Genomic DNA, 19490 nt, shown 5'->3' on the forward strand with positions numbered 1-19490 from the left:
AAATCATCAGAGCATAAAAATTGCTCCAGGACCCAGAGTTTAAAAAGTGACATCTCAGGTACCAGCAAACTAATTGTCATAGGCTCTGAAGGATTTGAATCACCAATGGTGGCCTCCAAGGCAAAGGCATGAAATAAAAATATAGATTTATTATAATCCTCAATGTAGTGTTTAGAGGTTTGGAGATTGGATATCTTCTCTTTCATAGACAAGAAAGTCCTTGGGCATCAGAGCTTGGAGGTCAGACAAAACTTTTATGTGTACCTTATTTACATATTTACTCAGAGCATATTTATTTTCAAATCAGTATGTGCACTATTAATGGTATGATTATTTTATAGAGTCAGTATATGTTAAATTCTGGTGTTGGAATTACACATTATTTAAGAGCAAATTTTGTTATTTGTAATACATTCACTGCCTAGAGAAAAAAAAAATTAAAAATATACTTTCTCATTTCCCTGTCTTATAGCTTTCCCTCATATGGAGTACGTTTTACATTTATTAAATTTGTCCTTGTGAAATGTCAGCATATGGTCTAATTCTCCAACTGTTTCATCAACTGTCTTTTTCTTTAGCACTTTAGTGATGTCGTAGTTAAGTGCTACAGCTGCTAACCCAAGGGTCGGCAGTTCAAATCTTCCAGGCGCTCCTTGGAAACTATATGCGGGCAGTTCTACTCTGTCCTATAGGGTTGCTATGAGTCAGAATCGACTCGACGGCACTGGGTTTGGGTTAGTGAAGTCAATTGGATGCAGTCCTCAGTGGGTTAGACAATCTTTCTGAATTTCCACACAATGTTGGGAATTAGTATTCACTTCTTATCCTTTCTTAATTGGAGTCCCTGGGTGGTCGAAATAGTTAATGTACTCAGTAACCAAAAGGTTGGAGGTTCTAGTTCACCTAGAAAGAAGCACCTTGGGATTATCTGATTTCTTTTTGTAGTATTTCTCTAGAATTTGCAGATGAATTTAAAGTCAGAACAAGCAGTGAGAATTTGTGACAGGTTTCATCCCCTTACCTGAAGTCTCACATTCAAGAAGGAGAAGTCGTGTCAAGAATCTGTACCTTAACCACCTCAGGAAAGAGCTCAGTTCATGGTGGCGTTGCAGGAAACACATGAGAGCACTGAAACCTGAGGAGCAAATGTTGAACCAGAATCTGTTTTCTTCAGAGTGGGTTTTACACTGGTGGAGAAACAGAAAGCCAAAGGACCTCTCTCTGGAGCACAGTAATGTAAATCTTTAATATCTCTTGGAAAATAATATACGTTATTTGGTAAAACAATTTTTCAGAGGTAGAAGAAAGGAAACTTAGATCTATATGGGCTCATTCTTCTGGCTTTCTGCCAGAAATCTGAGATTAAATAAATATTGTAAATCTCTGCAGAAACATTCTTTCTGTCTATATTATGAAAGATAAAAGCTATTCTCTGTTATAAGGGGTGCACATGAAGCTATTTTGATTTGTAATTTCAGACATTTTGATTAGCAGAAATAAAAAAGGAAAACTGTAGATGAAATTAAAAAAGATTTGAAATATTGACTTTTATTCATAATTATTGTGGAGTTAGGAAAGATACTTTGGATCTTTTTCTAAATCTCATAATCTGCATGGAAAATTATCTGAGATTCCCAATCTCAGGAGGAGTTTTTATCCTTTTCTGATTTATCTATGGGGGCAGAAGCGATAATGATATAGTCAAGGAATTAACATCATGGAATTGAGTGTAATTTTAAAAGAATTATCATTTTTACATTTATATAATCATAACTGAATTTAGATTTCATACAATTTGTTTAATTTAAAAATTCAATTAAATTAAAAAATTTATTAATATTTAATATGCTTGGGTTTTATTCAGAAGTTAGGCACAATTATACACACAAACATGTTTGTGAAAATAAATATTATTTATTCATCGTCCTGCTCAGATATTATATCTCATGGTGTGTGATACATTTCAGAAAGTTATTATTTTTCTTCCTACACAACTTGGTCACTGGCAGAAATCAGGCTCAAATATAAATTCTTGGAAAGCAGATTCTGAGGAAATTACCCCATGTCTATATTGAAATGGCTATGTTGACCAGTATATTCAGTTAGTCTAGTGAATGTGTACACTTTTGAATTATGGCCACAGATTGATGTCTTTTTCATAATATTGAGAATATGTACTTGAAATGTACGTAACAAATAAAATGCATCACTTTTTACCCTATAGCTACACACACACCAATGCTCAAACACCTTGACAGTTAACTATTATTTTTCAATAAGAAGCTTTTTCTTAGTTTTTTGTTTTTTTTTTTAAAGAAATCTTTCCGGAAGTTATTTTTGCTTCAGGTAGTAAGAAGTTATCTTCTGTAGTCAGTAATAGGAAACTGTGAAGGTGGACTGTTGACAATGTGTTCATTTGTTAGAAGTTTCATCAGCTCTGATATGTTCAAGCTTTCATGGATAAACTAAGTCTGTGTCACATTGCTAAAGAACACAGAGTTTCATAGTCCTTCAAGTAGAGATTAATATTTTAAATTATTTTTCATCAAATATAACAAATTGGCTATTTGTTACTACATAAATAAAACCAAAGCCTTTTCCATTTGTCAACTACCTTCTATCACCTATTCAGGTAACTTTACAAGATGTCAATCTAAATTTATAAAGAAAATATTAACTAATAACTTTCAGTAATTTTCCAATATTATTCATGGTGTGACTTAACTTGTCATTTACTAAAAAAAATATATTTGAGGTGTTTGCTTTAGGGGCCAGGGATAGAGGGAAGAACACTAACCATTAAGTCTGCTTTTAAAGCTCACAGAGTAATACAGCGGGAAGGTTAAACAAACACCTACATGGTGCATGATTACAATTTTTTCTTATAATAATTTTGGTAACTAATGATTATTGAGACAGACTATGTTACAGACATTGTTCTAAGCACCTTACTTATATTACTCATTCAATATTCACCCCAACTTTAGGTATTTTTATTGTTCCATTTTAAGAGACCAGAAAACCAAGCCCAGAAGTGTTATGTAACTTGCCTGGGACCACACAGTTAAATAACTGGCACAGATGAGACATAAACATAAACTCTGTGCATGCTTTTAAAGTCCGTGGTATATTGGCTGTCTGTTGGATTTCCCTATATTTGGTAAAATATATACATTAAAAAGAGATGATGGGCTCAGGGGATTCCTCTTTAAGAAAGAATCTTTTAAATGCTGGCCGAAAGAATGAGTAGGAGTTCCCCATAGAAACAGTGAAATGATTTCAGGGACTTCAGATGGGAATGAGTTTGACCTGTTTAAAAATAAATAAATAAACACAGAGAGAGCTAGTAGGGATTTGTGAGATGAGAATAAGGCCAGGCAGGTTCATCTCAACCAACTTCAAGAATTTGAATATTTCTTAAATGTAGTGGAAAGTCATTGACCAGTTTTAAGCCCATGGATGATTTGATCTTATTAAATCTGGTAACAAGGCATAAGACTGAATGTAAGGATAGAAGATGATTACCAGAATCTAGAGAGATGATAGTAGTTTCGATTAGAGTAGTAGTGGTGGAAAATTTAAAAAGTGAGAGGATCATTAATGTATATTTTTGCATTCAAATTTGCCAGTTTTGGTGATAAGTTAGTTATCAGGAATGAGGTAGGTGAAAGCGCCAAGGAGAAATGCCAGATTTCTTACACAACAACCTTGGAGATCAAATATGCTATGCACTAAGATATGGAAGAAGAAGAATGCTCTTTTCCTTATTCTGACATTAGCCAAATAGTTAGATTTTATAGGTGTATTCTCTGATGAAGTTAAAGACTTGTTCATTATATTAAACTTACTAGTTTTACAGAGAATAAGGTCACGTCATTTTAGAAGCATATCTATTGAAGACTCTCAAATTCACTTGTGAAAATATTCAGACCCTGAGTTTAACGGTGAACTCCTGAAGGTCACATAGATAAAATATGTAATACTGAAATCTTCATCGTAAAAGAATCTGCAACAAATACCAGATTTCTTGAATGCAATATTTTCTAGTCATTGATTTTTTTTTAATTATTGATATAAATTCTCCCTTTGTTTAGTTCTGTATTTCATTAAACTGTTAAGGTAGTTTGCATTGACAAATTTCTTCTTCTCCTCCTCTTTTTCAATTTAGGCACTGAAGGACCATGGACCAAAGCAATTATACTTCTCTACATGGTTTTATTCTGCTTGGCTTCTCTGATCATCCCAAATTGGAGATGGTCCTGTCAGGAGTTGTCACCATCTTCTACTTAATTACATTGATGGGTAACACAGCCATCATTGTTGCATCTCTCCTGGATTCCCATCTGCACACACCAATGTATTTTTTCCTCAGGAATTTATCTTTCCTAGATCTGTGTTTTACCACCAGCAGCATACCTCAGATGCTGGTTAACTCATGGGGCCCTGATAAGACCATTAGCTATGTGGGTTGTGTCATTCAACTCTATGTTAATATGTGTTTGGGCTCCACTGAGTGCCTTCTCCTGGCTGTTATGTCCTATGATCGTTTTACAGCTCTTTGTAAACCCTTGCATTATTTGGTAATCATGAACCCACATCTTTGTCTCAAGATGGTCATCATGGTTTGGGGTATTAGTTTGGCCTGTTCTGTAGTATTATGTAAACTCACACTGAATTTGCCTAGGTGTAGAATCAACCTTCTGGATCATTTCTTGTGTGAGTTGCCAGCTATGGTCAAAATAGCTTGTATAGACACCAGAACTGTTGAAATGTCTGTGTTTGCTTTAGGCGTTGTCTTTGTCCTTACACCCCTCCTCCTTATTCTTACATCCTATGGTTTCTTTGCTCATGCTGTGCTGAGAATGAAGTCAAAAGCAGGCCAAAGAAAAGCAATTAATACCTGTGGATCTCATCTCACTGTGGTGACCATCCTGTATGGATGTGTCATCGTTGTGTACCTACAGCCAGGTAACAGTGCCTCCAAAGACCAGGGCAAGTTCTTCACCCTCTTTTACACCATCATCATTCCAAGTCTTAACCCCCTTATCTACACCTTGAGGAATAAGGACATGAAGGATGCACTAAAGAAGTTGGTGAAAGTTGCCTATGCATCTGCGAAAATGAAGAGGAAGTAGAAATCATAGAAAAATATTAGAGTAAATAAGGCAGTGAAATACATTTTCTAAGTATCTTTAGTTTTTGCTGAAGCAAGTAATCCCTAGATCATAGAGATCAGTTAACATAATAAATCCTGTGTGGAAAATATTTTTTGTTAAAAACAATATTATAATTATTCTACTTAGCTCTTTTAAACTGCCATTATTGGAATGTCTTCAGAGAGAAAAGGTCACAGGGAATTTTCATTTTTGCGTGAAATAAAAACACAGCAGATGTAAATATAAACTTGCATACACTGAATGAATTCTCAAGCCCTGTGGAAACTGCTTTGGTCATCTAGTTTTGTATTTTCATTGCTCATGCTTGGATCTTTACTAACACAGACATTAATGAATGGTTTCATATACATTAAGATTTGTATATTGCATAGTGATATACAAAAAATGATCTTGTGTATTCAATATTTTATAAAACCATCCAGACATTTTTTGTGTATTTGGTGTAGTGCAATCATGAAACAATTTACTCTTTGTTCAGTGGAACTTGGTATCAGAATTTTGAGTAAAAGGTCTTTGTTACTGAAGTGGATTACTTCTTTAACATGGTATAGTGAAGAGATGATACAAATTCAAGGGATTTAAAGGTGACGATACAATCTTATTCATTAATTTTTCATTCAGGAAGCATATATCCCATGAAAATCTGAATTTGCATGGAAAGAGAATATAACCAATTTGAGATATACAGGTTTTTGAAATTGATCTGTTGCATCATGGAATTTCTGTGAATTTTGTGAATTGTGGTAATATTTGTGTGTAAAAGTATTTCATAAAATATGCAAATATTTTATTTCCAATTATCATATTTAAGTTTTTATAGGAAAATGTGATGACTTATGAATTAAACTTTAATATTTTTATGATCTGATATCTTTCTTTAAAAGATCGCATTATTTAATAATTGAAACCAATCTAGATAGATTTAGAAGGATACATTACTGAAATCTAAAAGTAACCTAATATTTTCTCCTTTAAAAAACCAATTCCTGTTGAATCAACTGTCATGACCTCATGTGTTTCAGAATAGAACTGTCCCCACAGACCTGTTTCCAACACGCAGGAACTCCATTTTCTCTAATCACTTCATAATTCTTGGAATGAGAAGGGGGAGAAACCACTAGATGATTTACTGGATAATTATGTATTTTCCCAATCAGAACAATACAGCAATATACACATAAAATATGTTTAATATCAATGGCACACAACAACAACGACATGATATCATTGATGTCCTTGCCTTCTACTTTTAGAGTCGCTTCAGAAAGAGTTTGTCAGCCCACACACACAAAAAAAAAAAAACTCAGAGAGAATGTAAGTTCTGTGTTCCTGATGTATACAGTCAAGCTATTCCACCCAGTACTCTTGGATTTGGAAAATTTGTCCTTTCTCTTAGTACAATTTATAATAATGTTAGCAGACTTATTAGTCATTCACTAAGCTCAATAATCTAAGTACATCAAAAATATAATAGTTATGGACTCTTAAGAGATCATTACATTTTATAGCAATATATATTTTTTCCCTTTGTATGTCTGGTTTTATTTTCTTTTCGGCTTGAGTCTCCTCTTTGTTTGGGCTGCGAGTTACACTAATATTTCAAATATTTAATCTCTCTTGTATTTCCCTTAAATAAATGTACATACACCACTATATTAAATTACAATAAATCCTATAAATATATTGACCTTCTAAAAGCTAATCTGTACTGAACGGGTGCTATGAAGATTATCAAGAAGGGCAGCTTTTTTGGTTGCTACCAGGTCCAGGAGAACCTGAACAGACTATAGTCCTCAGATGTCTCAAAATACCAATTATAGAAAATTTCCCACTGTAGTTGCTTTACACAAGATCCTTGACTTTCTAGTTTACGTCTCAAATATAATAATATCTTACCAAATCAAAACTTCCCCATAGGGACCACTGTTCAGCCTCATGGTCCTTAGTGAATTTGTGCTCTTTTTCTAAATACTGACCAGTAGTGGCATCAAAGTTTTGAACCATGGAGGCAGCAGGGGTCCCAGATGAGGGGATTTTGTCACTGTTGTTATTGTTCTTTCCTTGCTTTTGTTAGCTAACACAGAAAAGTAGACAGAAAAGAAAAACACAACCATAAAATCAAGAACTGAAGGTTTACCGAAAGAGCTCCAGATGGAGTTCTCAAAATGAAGCTTCAAACAAAAGGTGCCAAAACGGTTTACAGAAATATGTCATAATAATGTCTCCTATTATGCAGAAAGGCAATAAAGTTTGTACTTCAATAGTGCTTACCTCAGTCAGAGGATCTCTCAAGGGGGCAAGGAGTACAAGAAGCAAAATACAATGGGCCAGCTGTGGCACCAACAAGCAGTTCAGGTCTCCTGGAGATCCAACGAGGAATTTGTCAGTGAAGAGCTGTTCACGCAGCACCAATTTGTAACAAGTTTCACCAAAGCCGTCTGCAATAAAGAGATTTTGTTGTGAAATATCAGAAAACAAGAATGGGAAACTGGCTGCAAGCACTCAGGCTACAAACAGACCCAAATCCAAAAAAGTACAATCTATAGGAACAAATTTTTTTTTTTTTTTTTTATACGAACGTTCTATACAATTCCTACAGGTGCTGGTTCATTGCAAGCATCTTTCAAGATGCCGTTTGCAGTCATTGGAATATGTACCTAACAGTAAATTACTTACAGACTATGATTGGTTAAAGTAAAGGCAAAAAACTAACATCATGATTGTGTGACCTTTTCTTCTTTTTTCTTATGTAACAATTTGATCTTTTGGTTCAGAGGTCTTGATAGTTGTTTTTTTGTTATGTGGATTAAGTATGATATTGGGCAGATCTTTAACTCACTTTCCAGGGTAAATTATTTCCTTTTCGTATGCACATCCACAGTCCACTGAACCAGTTAGAACACTCTGCTCTACCACTTCGATATAGCTTTGTATTGTTTCAAGTCCTATAAAAAAAAAAAAAAAAAAATTTTTTTTTTTTTCTGCAAAACAAGTTGGCCTTTTGTGGTTATGGCCTGCTGTGGTTAGATTAACCCTTTATCAGGTTCCTAAGTTTGTAGTAACTTTCTACTTAAAAAAAAAATTACAATCCTTGAATTCTTCTTCCTGGCTTACTAGATAAAGTCCAAATTTTTGGTGAACATGTCCACCGTCATTTTCTCTGTTGCTTGTACTCTATGTATTATCCACACTAAATTACTTGTAAGTTTTGAAAAAGTTTGCTTTGTGGCTCCTTTTTTGTTGCCTAAAATGTTGCTTCCGCTATGCTTTTACATTTGTAACTACAGGTAATCACTTAATTGTCTTTCTTAAGGGTCATATCCCCCAGTAAACTTAATTTGGGCAGCTGTCCCACCCCACTAATCTGTGTCAGGTGTCCCTCACACGTCCTCCAGAAATCCTTGTCTGCTCCTCCCATGGCATTTAGCAACTTTGAAAAAAAAAAAGTTATTTGCTACCCCTGATAATCTAGAGCATTTCTTCAGTAGAAGAACTGCAATTGTTTCTCCTCTGATCTAGTGCTATTTGGAGCCCTGGTGGCATAGCAGTTAAGAGCTCAGCTGCTAACCAAAAGGTCAGCAGTTCAAATCCACCAGCTGTTCCTTGGAAACTCTAAGGGGCAGTTTTACTTCGCCTTATAGGGTTACTATGAGTCAGAATCAACTCGAAGCCAACGGGTTCATATTTCTTTTTTTTGGAGTGCTATCTAAAAAAAAAAAAATTTTAATCTATTAAATAATAAACGTTTATTGAATGAGTACTCAAATGAGAATGGATAAATTCATATCAATATTAGAAAAAAGTATTTCCACTGACATTTCTATAAATAAATAGCTTCATAATTTAGATGAAATTCTTCATGCTTAGGGCAGAACTCTTGGGACAAATAAGAAATTAGACAAAAAATAAAATTCTATCTGTAAGAGGTAAAGGGATGAACTGGAAGTAGAGTTGGAAAAAAAACTCAACTGACGTTTCAGATTTCTAGTACAATATGAGGATCCCTGGTGGCACAGTGGTTAAGTGCTTGGCTGCTAACCAAAAGATAGGCGGTTCTGCTCTGTAAAGATTTACAGCCTTGGAAAACCTATGGGGCAGTTTTTTAGTACAACATGAATACATTTAGATAGCTTAAAGCTAGCCACATTTGAGCCAGACTATAAGCTTACAACAGATCTAAGGTTGTATGTGATAGATTTTATCAAGGGAAATGAGGATGTGAAATGATTAAGGCATGGGTGCTGCTGGGAGAATTTTTGTTTGGGATCACTGGTTATTTAAACGTTGTTGTCATTGTTAGGTGCTGTTGAGTTGGTTCCGACTGATAGCAACCCTATGCACAAATGAATGAACACTGCCAAGTCCTGCATTATCCTCAGAATTGTTGCTGTGCTTAAGTCCATTGTTGCAGCCACGGTGTCAATCCATATCATTGAGGGTCTTCCTCTCTTTCACTGACTCTCTACTTTACCAAGAATGGTGTCCTTCTCCAGAGAATAATCGCTCCTGATAAAATGTCCCAAGTACTTGGGATGAAGTCTCATCATCCTTGCTTCTAAGGAGCATTCTGGCTGTACTTCTTCCAAGAGAGATTTGTTCCTTCTTCTGGCAGTTCATGATATATTCAATACTTTTCACCAACAGCAAAATTCAAAAGCATCGATTATTCTTTGGTCTTTCTTATTCATTGCCCAGCATTTGCATGTATATGAGGCTATCAAAAATACCATGGCTTCGGTCAGGACACCTTAATACTCAAAGTGACATCTTTGGTTTTTAACACTTGAAAAAAGGTTTGTTTTTTTTGCAGCAGATTTGCTCAATGCAATATGTCCTTTGATTTCTTGACCGACAATGCAATATGTCCTTTGATTTCTTGACTGCAGCTTCCATTGGCATATATTGTGGATTCAAGTAAAATGAAATTCTTCATGACATCAATCATGTCTCTGTTTACCATGATGTTGCTTATTGGTCTAGTTGTGAGGATTTTTGTTTTCTTTATGCTGAAGTGCAATCTATACTGAAGGCTGTAACAGTCTTTTGTCTGTAAGTGCTTCAATTCCTCTTTGCTTTCAGCAAGCAACATTGTGTCATCACAGGTTGGTAATGAGTCTTCTTCCAATCTTGATGCAACATTCTTATTCATATAGTCCAGCTTCTCGAATTATTTGCTCAACGTACAGATTAAGTGTGGTGAAAGGGTAAAACCCTGACACACAAGTTCCTGATTCTAAATCACACAGTATCCCCTTGTTCTGTTTGAACAGCTACCTCTTCATCTATGCACAGGTTCCACATGAGCACAGGTGTTCTGGGATTCCCATTCTTTGCAATGTTATCCATAATTTGTTATGATCCACATAGCTAAACACAGGTAAACAACTTTCTGGCATTTTCTGCTTTCAGCCAAGATCCACCTGACATCAGCAATGATACTCTTCTTCCACATCCTCTTCCGAATTCAGCTTGAATTTCTAGCAGTCTCCTGTGTGTCTTAATTATCTACTGTAGCTATAACAGAAATACTGCAAGTGGATGGCTTTAACAAAGAGAAATTTATTTCCTCACAGTAAGTGGGCTAAAAGTCCCAATTCAGGGCATTGGCTCCAGGGGAGGGCTTTCTCTCTCTGTCAGCTCTGGAGGAGGTCCTTGTCCTCAATCTTTCCCTGGTCAAGGAGCTTCTCAGGTGTAGGTACCCTGGGTCCAAAGGACACACTCTGCTCCCGGTGCTGCTTTCTTGGTGGTATGAGGTCCCCAACTCTCTGCCTAGCTCCCTTTCAAGAGACAAATAGTGGTTCAGGCCACACCCCAGGGAAACTCCCTTTACATTGGATCAGGGAGGTGACCTGTGTAAGGGTGGTGTTAAAATCCCACCCTAATCCTCTTAACATAAAATTACAATCACAAAGTGGAGGACAACCACATAATATTGGGAATCATGGCCTAACCAAGTTGATACACACATCTTGGGGGGGGACATAATTCAATCCATGACACTGGATTGAATTATGTGGTTGTACTGCTGCAAGTTCTTTTGAATTATCTTCAGCAAAATTTACTTGTGTGTGATGTTAATGATATTGTTCAATAATTTCTGCATTCTGTTGGATTGCTAATCACAAAGGTATGGAAATTCTTAAGTAAGATGGTAAACAAGATGAGTTTAGAGCAAATAGTATATAAGTGATATGGTAAAACATCCAATTCTCTTGACTACTCAGACATTGATTGGAGGAAATGACTATGACTTGGCTTCAAGGAACAGAGTGCGTTGGTGAATGCAACCAGTAGTTCTAACCCGCACATTGGTTTGAACCCCCCCAGCTGCTGCATGGGAGAAAGACCTGGTGATCTGCTTCCATGAAGATTATAACCTAGAAAACTCTATGGGATAGTTCTGCTATGCCACATGGAATCGCTATGAGTTGGAATCAGCTTGATGGCACCTAACAACAACAAAATTTGATACGTGTAATTTTCAGGATGCTTTCACATACATTAACTCATTGGATCCTTACAACAACCCTGTAAGGTTGTCAGAGACAAAATTATTCTCTTCATTTTACTACTTAAAAAAGTAAGGCCCAAAAAAGATAAATAAATTTCTCAAGGTTAGAGGATTGAGCTCCTGGGTATAAAGATCCTCTGATCTTCCAAGGATCCTCTTTCCCTCCACTTAAAACATATGGAAAAAACTTCAGATAGATTTTATCTTCATACCTTAGTAATTAACTGACTGCACTGAAAGACAGACAGTGACAATGTTGTAGATGATATTCATGTCAGAGTTTAAAAACTTTATTTTACCCTGTATCCCCAAACTAGACTTTTTTTTTTAATTTGGATAAGGCATAAAAGACAGCACTTTGAGAGATAAAACACATGATGCCTAATATAGTTCTTTGAATTAGTTAGCTGTCAATATGTGTTGAATAAATATTTGGAAGGGACGGAAGGAAGCCTAAAGGAGGAAAATAAATACAAAAGCTTCTTTATCACTTGGATGAAATGATGAAATGTAATGGATGGGAGGACCAGTGGGGCTGGGAAGTGAGAAGATGAGGTGGTAAGCTGCCAAAATGTGGAGCCTGGCTTGTCATAGTGGGACTGGGAGAGGAGAAAGGTAACTCAAAGGTTAACTGACTGAGGACAAGAAGGAATGAGGGAGCCAGAGATTAGAAGTACTCCATTGGTATGGTGGATACTAAACCCAAATCCATTGACTAGGTGCTTCCTAATCTCTAGGAGGTTTTAAAAGATCTCAGTTTTCTACTTTCAGAGATTTGATTTATTTTGTCTAGGAAGGACCCAGCAATCAGCATTTATAAAAGGCTCTTCTTAAGATCTGTCATGAACCTGGACTCTGTAATCCACAGTGTGACATCATTCAGGCTAATGGAGGCACTTCGAGAAGGATTGTGCTCTGTAGAATGCCATAGAAAGGTTGAGAATGAAGACCAAGGAAAGCTCATTATATTTGAAACCAGGGGCTACCACTGACCACTGAGAATTGATATGAAGATCTGAGTGAGCAAAGGTGCAGAAGTAGAGGGAATTATAGCATGAGCAGGTGAGAGTGAGGAGACCAGCCTGGGCCAGCCTGGTAGGAGCATATTGCAAAGGTGGAAAGTCATTTGAATCTATAGGATGTGAGGAGCCCAGGTTGAGAGGCTTGGAATTTGCCCTATCAGAGCACCAGCCACTGAAGTCTTTGAGTAGGACTGAGGCATGAAGAAAGCTCAGACACTGTGCACAGTGGCTGGAAAGACTAAGGACAAGCATGTTTCAACTCAACCTGCTTAAGGTACATAGAGATTTAATAGCTAGATGTGAAATACATAGAGAGAAATTCCTTACTCAGCTTCTCCAGGTTACGTACCTACCAAGAGGTAGTACTAGGACTCTTAAGACAATAATCCCTCTTGGGATGAAGTACAAGGATGATTTTAGGGACAGAGAAGTTTAGAGGCAGGAAAACTCAAAGACTAGGAAAATGTTAAGCGTGGCTTGGCCTGCAGAATCTGAGTTCCAATGTATGTAACTTTGAAAATTACGCACAGCAGCAGTGGGATTGTCAGCCTAGCTAATCAGTAAGGCTATCAGTTCAACTGCCAAAGTCTACTTCTATGTGAAAACAGAAGACTTTAGGATGGCTGTGTAAGGATATATGCGTAAAGATATACAGTGGGCATTCACAGTGCAGAAAAATAGTGGAAACCACTTAAATATTTGTTGCTAGGGGCTAGTTGCAACCATACTGTAGAATAGTATTAAAAATTTGAGTTAAAGACTTTTCTGTGGAACTGGCAGGTTGCACATATTTTTTAATAAATAACAAATAGCAGTGCACTGTGAACAGAACAGTCTCATTAAAAAAAACTCTACAATGAGATGAGAAATGCCCAACATAGGCATTTCTGTTTGCATGAGAATGGAGAAAGGGGAAACAGAGAGAGCAGATTAATAACTCAGTAAAGTGTATGGATTTAGTTACAGAAGAGATTTTAGAATATATTTATATACATTTGGATTGTTTCACTTCCCATTGTGAGCATGCATTATTTTGCACAGTAAAATTTTTAACACTTGACAAAAGAAATTAAGTATCTAGATTTGCCTTATAAACTCTAGGCAAATAAGCAGAGTAAACACAAAGAAACATGCAATAAAGAGGTGTCTGGAATTTCTCTTTAGAGAATGGCTTACGTGTGTGCAAGATGAAAGGAGAACACAGCTGAAGAATAAAGATAGGGCTATGATATTGGAAGAGAAGAAAAACCTAAACCTAAAGATTGCACAAAGGATAGAGCAAAGATAACAGATCTTAGAACTAGATATAAATACTGGAAAGTTCTCATTGGGTGTGGAAAGGTGGCAGGGTCCTCTATGGGAAAGAAACTTCAGCATAAAGCCAAAGAGGACAGACACCATAGACAGGGGATGGAATCAAAAGGGTTTTCTAGTTAGTCCTTTTCCTTCTTCCTTCATTGCTCCAGCAAGGCCACCACCATACCATTTGAAAACATTGGAATAATAGGACAAATTTTGCACTGTTATTGAGGGGCAGCTGTATCAATCCATATTTTGTCAGGAAAACAGAGGTACTGTGAATTTCCAGGAATAAAGAGTTTAATATCAGCATAAGGGCTTATGCTAACGTTTGAAAATCTAGGGGTGCAAAGGTCAGTGAAGGTCTAAGAAGCTGAGCTGGAAGGTTGGGTAAGAATACGTCAAGACCTCAGCCTGAACCATTAAAGTGGGTGGTAAGAGCTTCGTAGGAAGTTGCTATAATTGTCAAAACCTCTGAGAAATCCCATCGCTTGTCTCAGTCTGCATAGGCAAAGCTGGTGAGTGTAGGGCCTTGTAGAGAAGCTGCTGAGAAGCTCTCATCTGTCCAGCATCTGCCTGCAAACCACCTGTGGAGGATGATGAGCTCTCCCTCTCTTCTGTTTCTCATATCTCACAGTCCCTCTCACTGGAAAAAAATGTAGTGGAAACTATACAGGGAACAGATTCTGGAGTTACATTTCCTAACTTCTCCCCTGCAAGAAGATGCTAGAAGGGAGGATGTTGAGTTGACAATGCACAGTCTCTCACATGAGTTAATAATACTGAGTGCAGATGGGCAGGCTTACCACAGGTCGGCAAGGAAAGGTGCCACAAGCTGCTGCAAACCAGTAATGTGTTTATGAGATTCACTTACACTCAAAAAATATATTTTGGTAGCTAGGTTGTGTTTTTTTTTTTTTTGGTTTTAGGTTGTGTCAGGGATTGTGAAAAGTGCAAACTCATCGTTTGCACAATTTACCTCAATATGACTCAAGACGGCCATTGGAAGCTAGCACAAAACCACATAATTGGGTCAGAAAAAGTTGTGTCGTGTTCTCAAAATCCCAGGGGCTTGTGGGATAAAGTCTAGTCATAGCAATTCCTAGTTAAGCCAAATGCTTGTAATGAGCTCAATGTTTACCAAAGTTGAGGAATAAAGTTTCAGGGAGAGGCAGAAAGCTGGAGAGTCAGTGTTTTCCCATGTGAATTAGTCAAAGCCATAAACATTTAATGTTTTTCTTCTTTTTTTTAATCAAAGTCGTTTCCTAGAGGTGCTTAGAAAGAGATGAATATGATTGTGAATCTGAGTTTTGTGAAGCCCAGCGGTGGCTTAGAAAGGGAAGGAGATAGTTCCAGCACTCTGCATAGTCATCGAGTGACCCTCAGTCCCAGATCCTGATACTGACTGTTGTGCTCAAAGGGAAAAGAGGCAATCTGAGCAGTAACTGGTACTGTATCAAAAAGATGAGTACGGATTTCTCAAACATAGTCACCAAGGTTAATGGAGAAACAGCATAAGAAAAAAGTGCCCAGCTGTCCCAAAGCCTATGAGAGTACAGATTTGGAGCCCTAGAGAAGCGCCCTCTCACATCTGTCAACACAGGTCAGGTCTTGTGTGGAGGTAATTGGCTATGGTAGACGGGACTCCAGTAACGACTGTAAGACTGGGTGTAGCTTGAGAGAGAAATGAGCACACTTACAAATGTAGGTTCTCACTGTCTCCCCACCATCATTCTCTTGCCATATGTAAGTACCCATCACCTACCACTTTTTAGTCCCAGAGATTAGCCTTGAAAATTCTTAACTCTCATCCTGACAGTATAATTATATAAATCTTGGTTTGATTGGTATTCAGGATTCACATTATTATGCCTATTTAAATATTATTCCCAGCTGAACAGCTTAGTGTAGCATTACATTTCCTTTCTAATATAGCTTTTCTATTTTTAGATTTTATAATTGTCTTATTTTTTGTTTGCTTAGTTTACTATGCACTTATTATTGTTTTATACTCAATCAGTAACAAATGTAAATGTTTTCTCAATATTCAGATAATTAATATATCAATTTTATTTTCCTTTTCAGAACACCTTGGTAGGCCTTTCTACATTCTGCGTTCTCTTATCTCATGTTCTCTTGGACTGTTATAGGACTCTCATCCTGTGATCTCTAAGTATTTCCTTTGCTGTATTTTCTTTAATCTTAAAAAATTAGTATTAAGTGTTTCCTTTGCTGACTTTGCATTGAATATTCTTTTTATAGATCCATGATGTACAGCTTGGTGAAGTACATCTTCTAATGGGCTTGCAAGATACACTTTTAAAAGACTTTACATGTCTGAAAATGTCTTAATTTTATTCTGATGCTTGACTGATAATTTGGCCAGGTATACAAATTCAGGTGGAAATCATTTTCCAACAGAACTGTGATGGCTTTTTCTCAGTGATATTACAGCTTTGAAGATGATTGTTATGATGATGGCATTATTAACAGCAGCTTTTGTACTTTAGAATTCTGAAATCTCATGATGGCCAATTAAGACCGGGAGAAAAGGCCCTGAGATCGGAGGGTGCCTGTTTGAGGAATAGCAAAGAGACTGCTGTGGTTAGAGGAGAAGCAAGTAAAAGAGAGATAGTCTATAGAATCAGGGAGGTAATAGGGGGTTGAGTGCAGAACCTAAAGACTTAGTAAGACAGAGAACAGAGGGATCCCTGAATGTGCAAAGAAAGTAACAAGAAATGGGCCAGGACACAGAAACAAAGCCAATGCCCAGAATAATGCAGCAGGGTATCTAAAAATAGCCTGCAAACTCCTTTAAAGTTGCCTTTCAGAAGCAGATGGAGAAAACCAGGCCCAAGGACATGCCCAGAACATCCACCAGTGACTACTGTGTGACCTTCCAACCGGAGAAACGAGTCTAGGGAGCGAGAGACTATGCAGGCGTGACAAATCCTGTTACAAATCCCAGAGACCTCCGGGACAGGAGCCATCTTGGAAAGCTGCTGCACGTGCACCTTAGTTAACATATCCCCGCCTGTGCCTATGAATAAATATGAATCTTTTTCTGCTCAAGAGCTTTTAAAAACTCGGGCCCATCTTTTGTTCTGTGAGATGGGGTATGTGTTGCTCTAGGCCCTCCTCTTCTCTGCTTGAAGTCTCTTCAGTAAAGCCTTGCTCATGTGGTCAAGTACATGCCTCGCCTGCTCATTCTTGACCAGTGAGAGGCATGAACTTTGCTCTGGTAGCACAATGGCCATTTTTTAAAATGAAAACTTATGTATTCAAGTTGTGGGAAACTAATATCTTTAAGAATTTTAAATTAGTTAATACTTGATATATACTGTACCAGTCCCTTGCACCTTTACTCTCAGACCCCATTCCTGTCCTTCTGTGATAGTCTATTCACTGTAGGGGTCTGGGACTTTGCTTGGCATATCTCTGCTGAGCAATCTCATACATCTATGGTCAGCTGATGGATTGATTGGCAGCTGGGTGATCTAAGATGGCCTTACACATCTGGCAGTTGGCAGGCTGTTGGCTGGGCCATCTCAGTCCTCTTGTACTTGTTTCTTATGTAAATGTATTTGGGCTGATTGATATGGTGGTGTCAGTGTTTCAAGTACAAGAGAATGAGACTCAATATACAAGTGCTTTAAAAACATTTATTTTTAAATTCTGGTAATACATATAACAAAAAATTGCACAATTCAACAATAATAATAACTTTCTCAAATTTGTGCAACCATCACCACCATATATTTACAAAATTTTTTCATTGTCCCGAATAGAAACGTGGTGCCCGTTAAACAATAACCCCCCTTTTCCCCTCGCATCAGCTCCTTAGTAACCTCTAATCTACTTTCTGTCTCTATGAATTTGCCTATATTAGATATTTCATATAAAAGAATCACAGCGTACCTGTTCTTTTGCGTCTGACTGATTTCAATTAACCTGATATTTTCAAGATTCATCCATTTGTAGCATGCAATATAATTTCATTCCTTTTTGTAACAGGATAATATTCCATTGTATACACCCCCAAACCAAACCCAGGGCTGTCGAGTCGATTCCGACTCATAGCAACCCCACAGGAAAGAGTAGAACTGCCCCGTAGAGTTTCCAAGGAGAGCCTGGTGGATTTGAACTGCTGACCCTTTGGTTAGCAGCTGTAGCACTTAACCACTACACCACCAGGGTTTCCTTCCATTCTATAGGTATATCATATTTTGTTTATCCATTCGTCTCTTCATGGACACTTGTGTTGTTTTCCCCATTAGGCTATTGTGAGCAGTGCTGCTATGAACTTTTGTGTACAAATACCTGTTTGAATTCCTGCTTTCAATTCTTTTTGGTGTATGCCTAGGAGTGGAATCGCTGGGTTATGGGCTAGTTCTCCCCGTGCATCTGTCAGTTGGTCATTTTGTGGGGGCCTGTGTGTTGCTTTGCAGCTGGAAGCTATGCCACTAGTATTGTGATAATGGCAGAATCACCCATGGTGGACAAGGTTTAGCTGAACTTCTAGAACAAGAAAGATTAGGAAAAAGGACCTGGTAGTCTGCTTCTGAAAAATATTAGCAGGTGAAACCTTCTGAACAGCAGTGAAACTCTATGATATAGTGGAAAGAGGCAATGGAAAAGCTCAATATCATCAGTTAGATCCAGGCCAGGGCCTGACTGCAGGACAGACATTCAATTGCTCCTATGCAAGTTCATATTTAAGCTGAAGAAAATTAGAAGAAGTCCACAGAAGTCAAAGTACAACCTCGAGTGTATACCACCTGAATTTAGAGACCATCTCAAGAATAGATGTGACACATTGAACACAAATGACAAAAGACCAGACAAGTTGTGGAATGACATCAAGGGCATCATTCATGAAGAAAGCAAGAGGTCATTAAAAAGACAGGAAAGAAAGAAAGAAAAAAAAAGACCAAAATTAATGTCAGAAGAGATTCTGAAACTTGCTCTTGAAGGTCAAGTAGCTAAAGTGAATGGAAGAAGCAATGAAGTAAAAGAGCTGAACAGAAGATTTCAAAGGGCTGCTCAAGAAGACAAAGCATGATGACACATGCAAAGACCTGAAGTTTGAAAACCAAACCCGAAGAACGCGCTCAGGATTTCTCAAGCTGAAAGAACTGAAGAAAAAATTCAAGCCTCTACTTGCAATAGTGAAAGATTCTATGGGCAAAATACTGAACAATGCAGGAAGCATCAAAAGAAGATGAAAGGAATACACAGTACCAAAAAGAATTTGACGACATTCAATCATTTCAGGAGGTAGCATATGATCAGGAACAGACGGTACTGAAGGAAGAAGTCCAAGCCGCACTGAAGACATTGGCAAAAACAAGCCTTCAGAAATTGATGGAATACCAATTGAGATGTTACAACAAACACATGTCGTGCTGGAAGTTTTCGTTCATCTATACCAAGAAATTTGGAACACAGCTACCTGGCCAAAAACCAGAAGAAATCCATATT

General features: G+C 37.3%; 1 protein-coding gene across 2 annotated transcripts; it reads left to right on the forward strand.

The window, feature by feature from the left end:
* Nucleotides 1-423: 423 nt before the first annotated feature.
* On the forward strand, nucleotides 424-5623 carry LOC100667837 (olfactory receptor 2W1-like). 2 transcript variants are annotated; one of them, XM_023541313.2, is made up of 2 exons: nucleotides 424-1236; nucleotides 4169-5623. In XM_023541313.2, the coding sequence occupies exon 2, from the start codon at nucleotides 4182-4184 to the stop codon at nucleotides 5133-5135; it is 954 nt and encodes a 317-aa protein (XP_023397081.2). In that variant the 5' UTR covers nucleotides 424-1236; nucleotides 4169-4181; the 3' UTR covers nucleotides 5136-5623. The 2 variants fall into 2 exon arrangements, with proteins under 2 accessions (XP_023397081.2, XP_023397080.2); XM_023541312.2 differs by having other exon boundaries at nucleotides 424-1231.
* Nucleotides 5624-19490: the final 13867 nt, after the last annotated feature.

The sequence above is a fragment of the Loxodonta africana genome, chromosome 1 (genome assembly GCF_030014295.1).
Source record: "Loxodonta africana isolate mLoxAfr1 chromosome 1, mLoxAfr1.hap2, whole genome shotgun sequence".
Classification (NCBI taxonomy): domain Eukaryota; kingdom Metazoa; phylum Chordata; class Mammalia; order Proboscidea; family Elephantidae; genus Loxodonta; species Loxodonta africana.

Coding starts and splice junctions, on each gene's coding strand:
- LOC100667837 (XM_023541313.2), top strand. CDS start 4,182: ATGGACCAAAGCAATTATACTTCTCTACATGGTTTTATTCTGCTTGGC.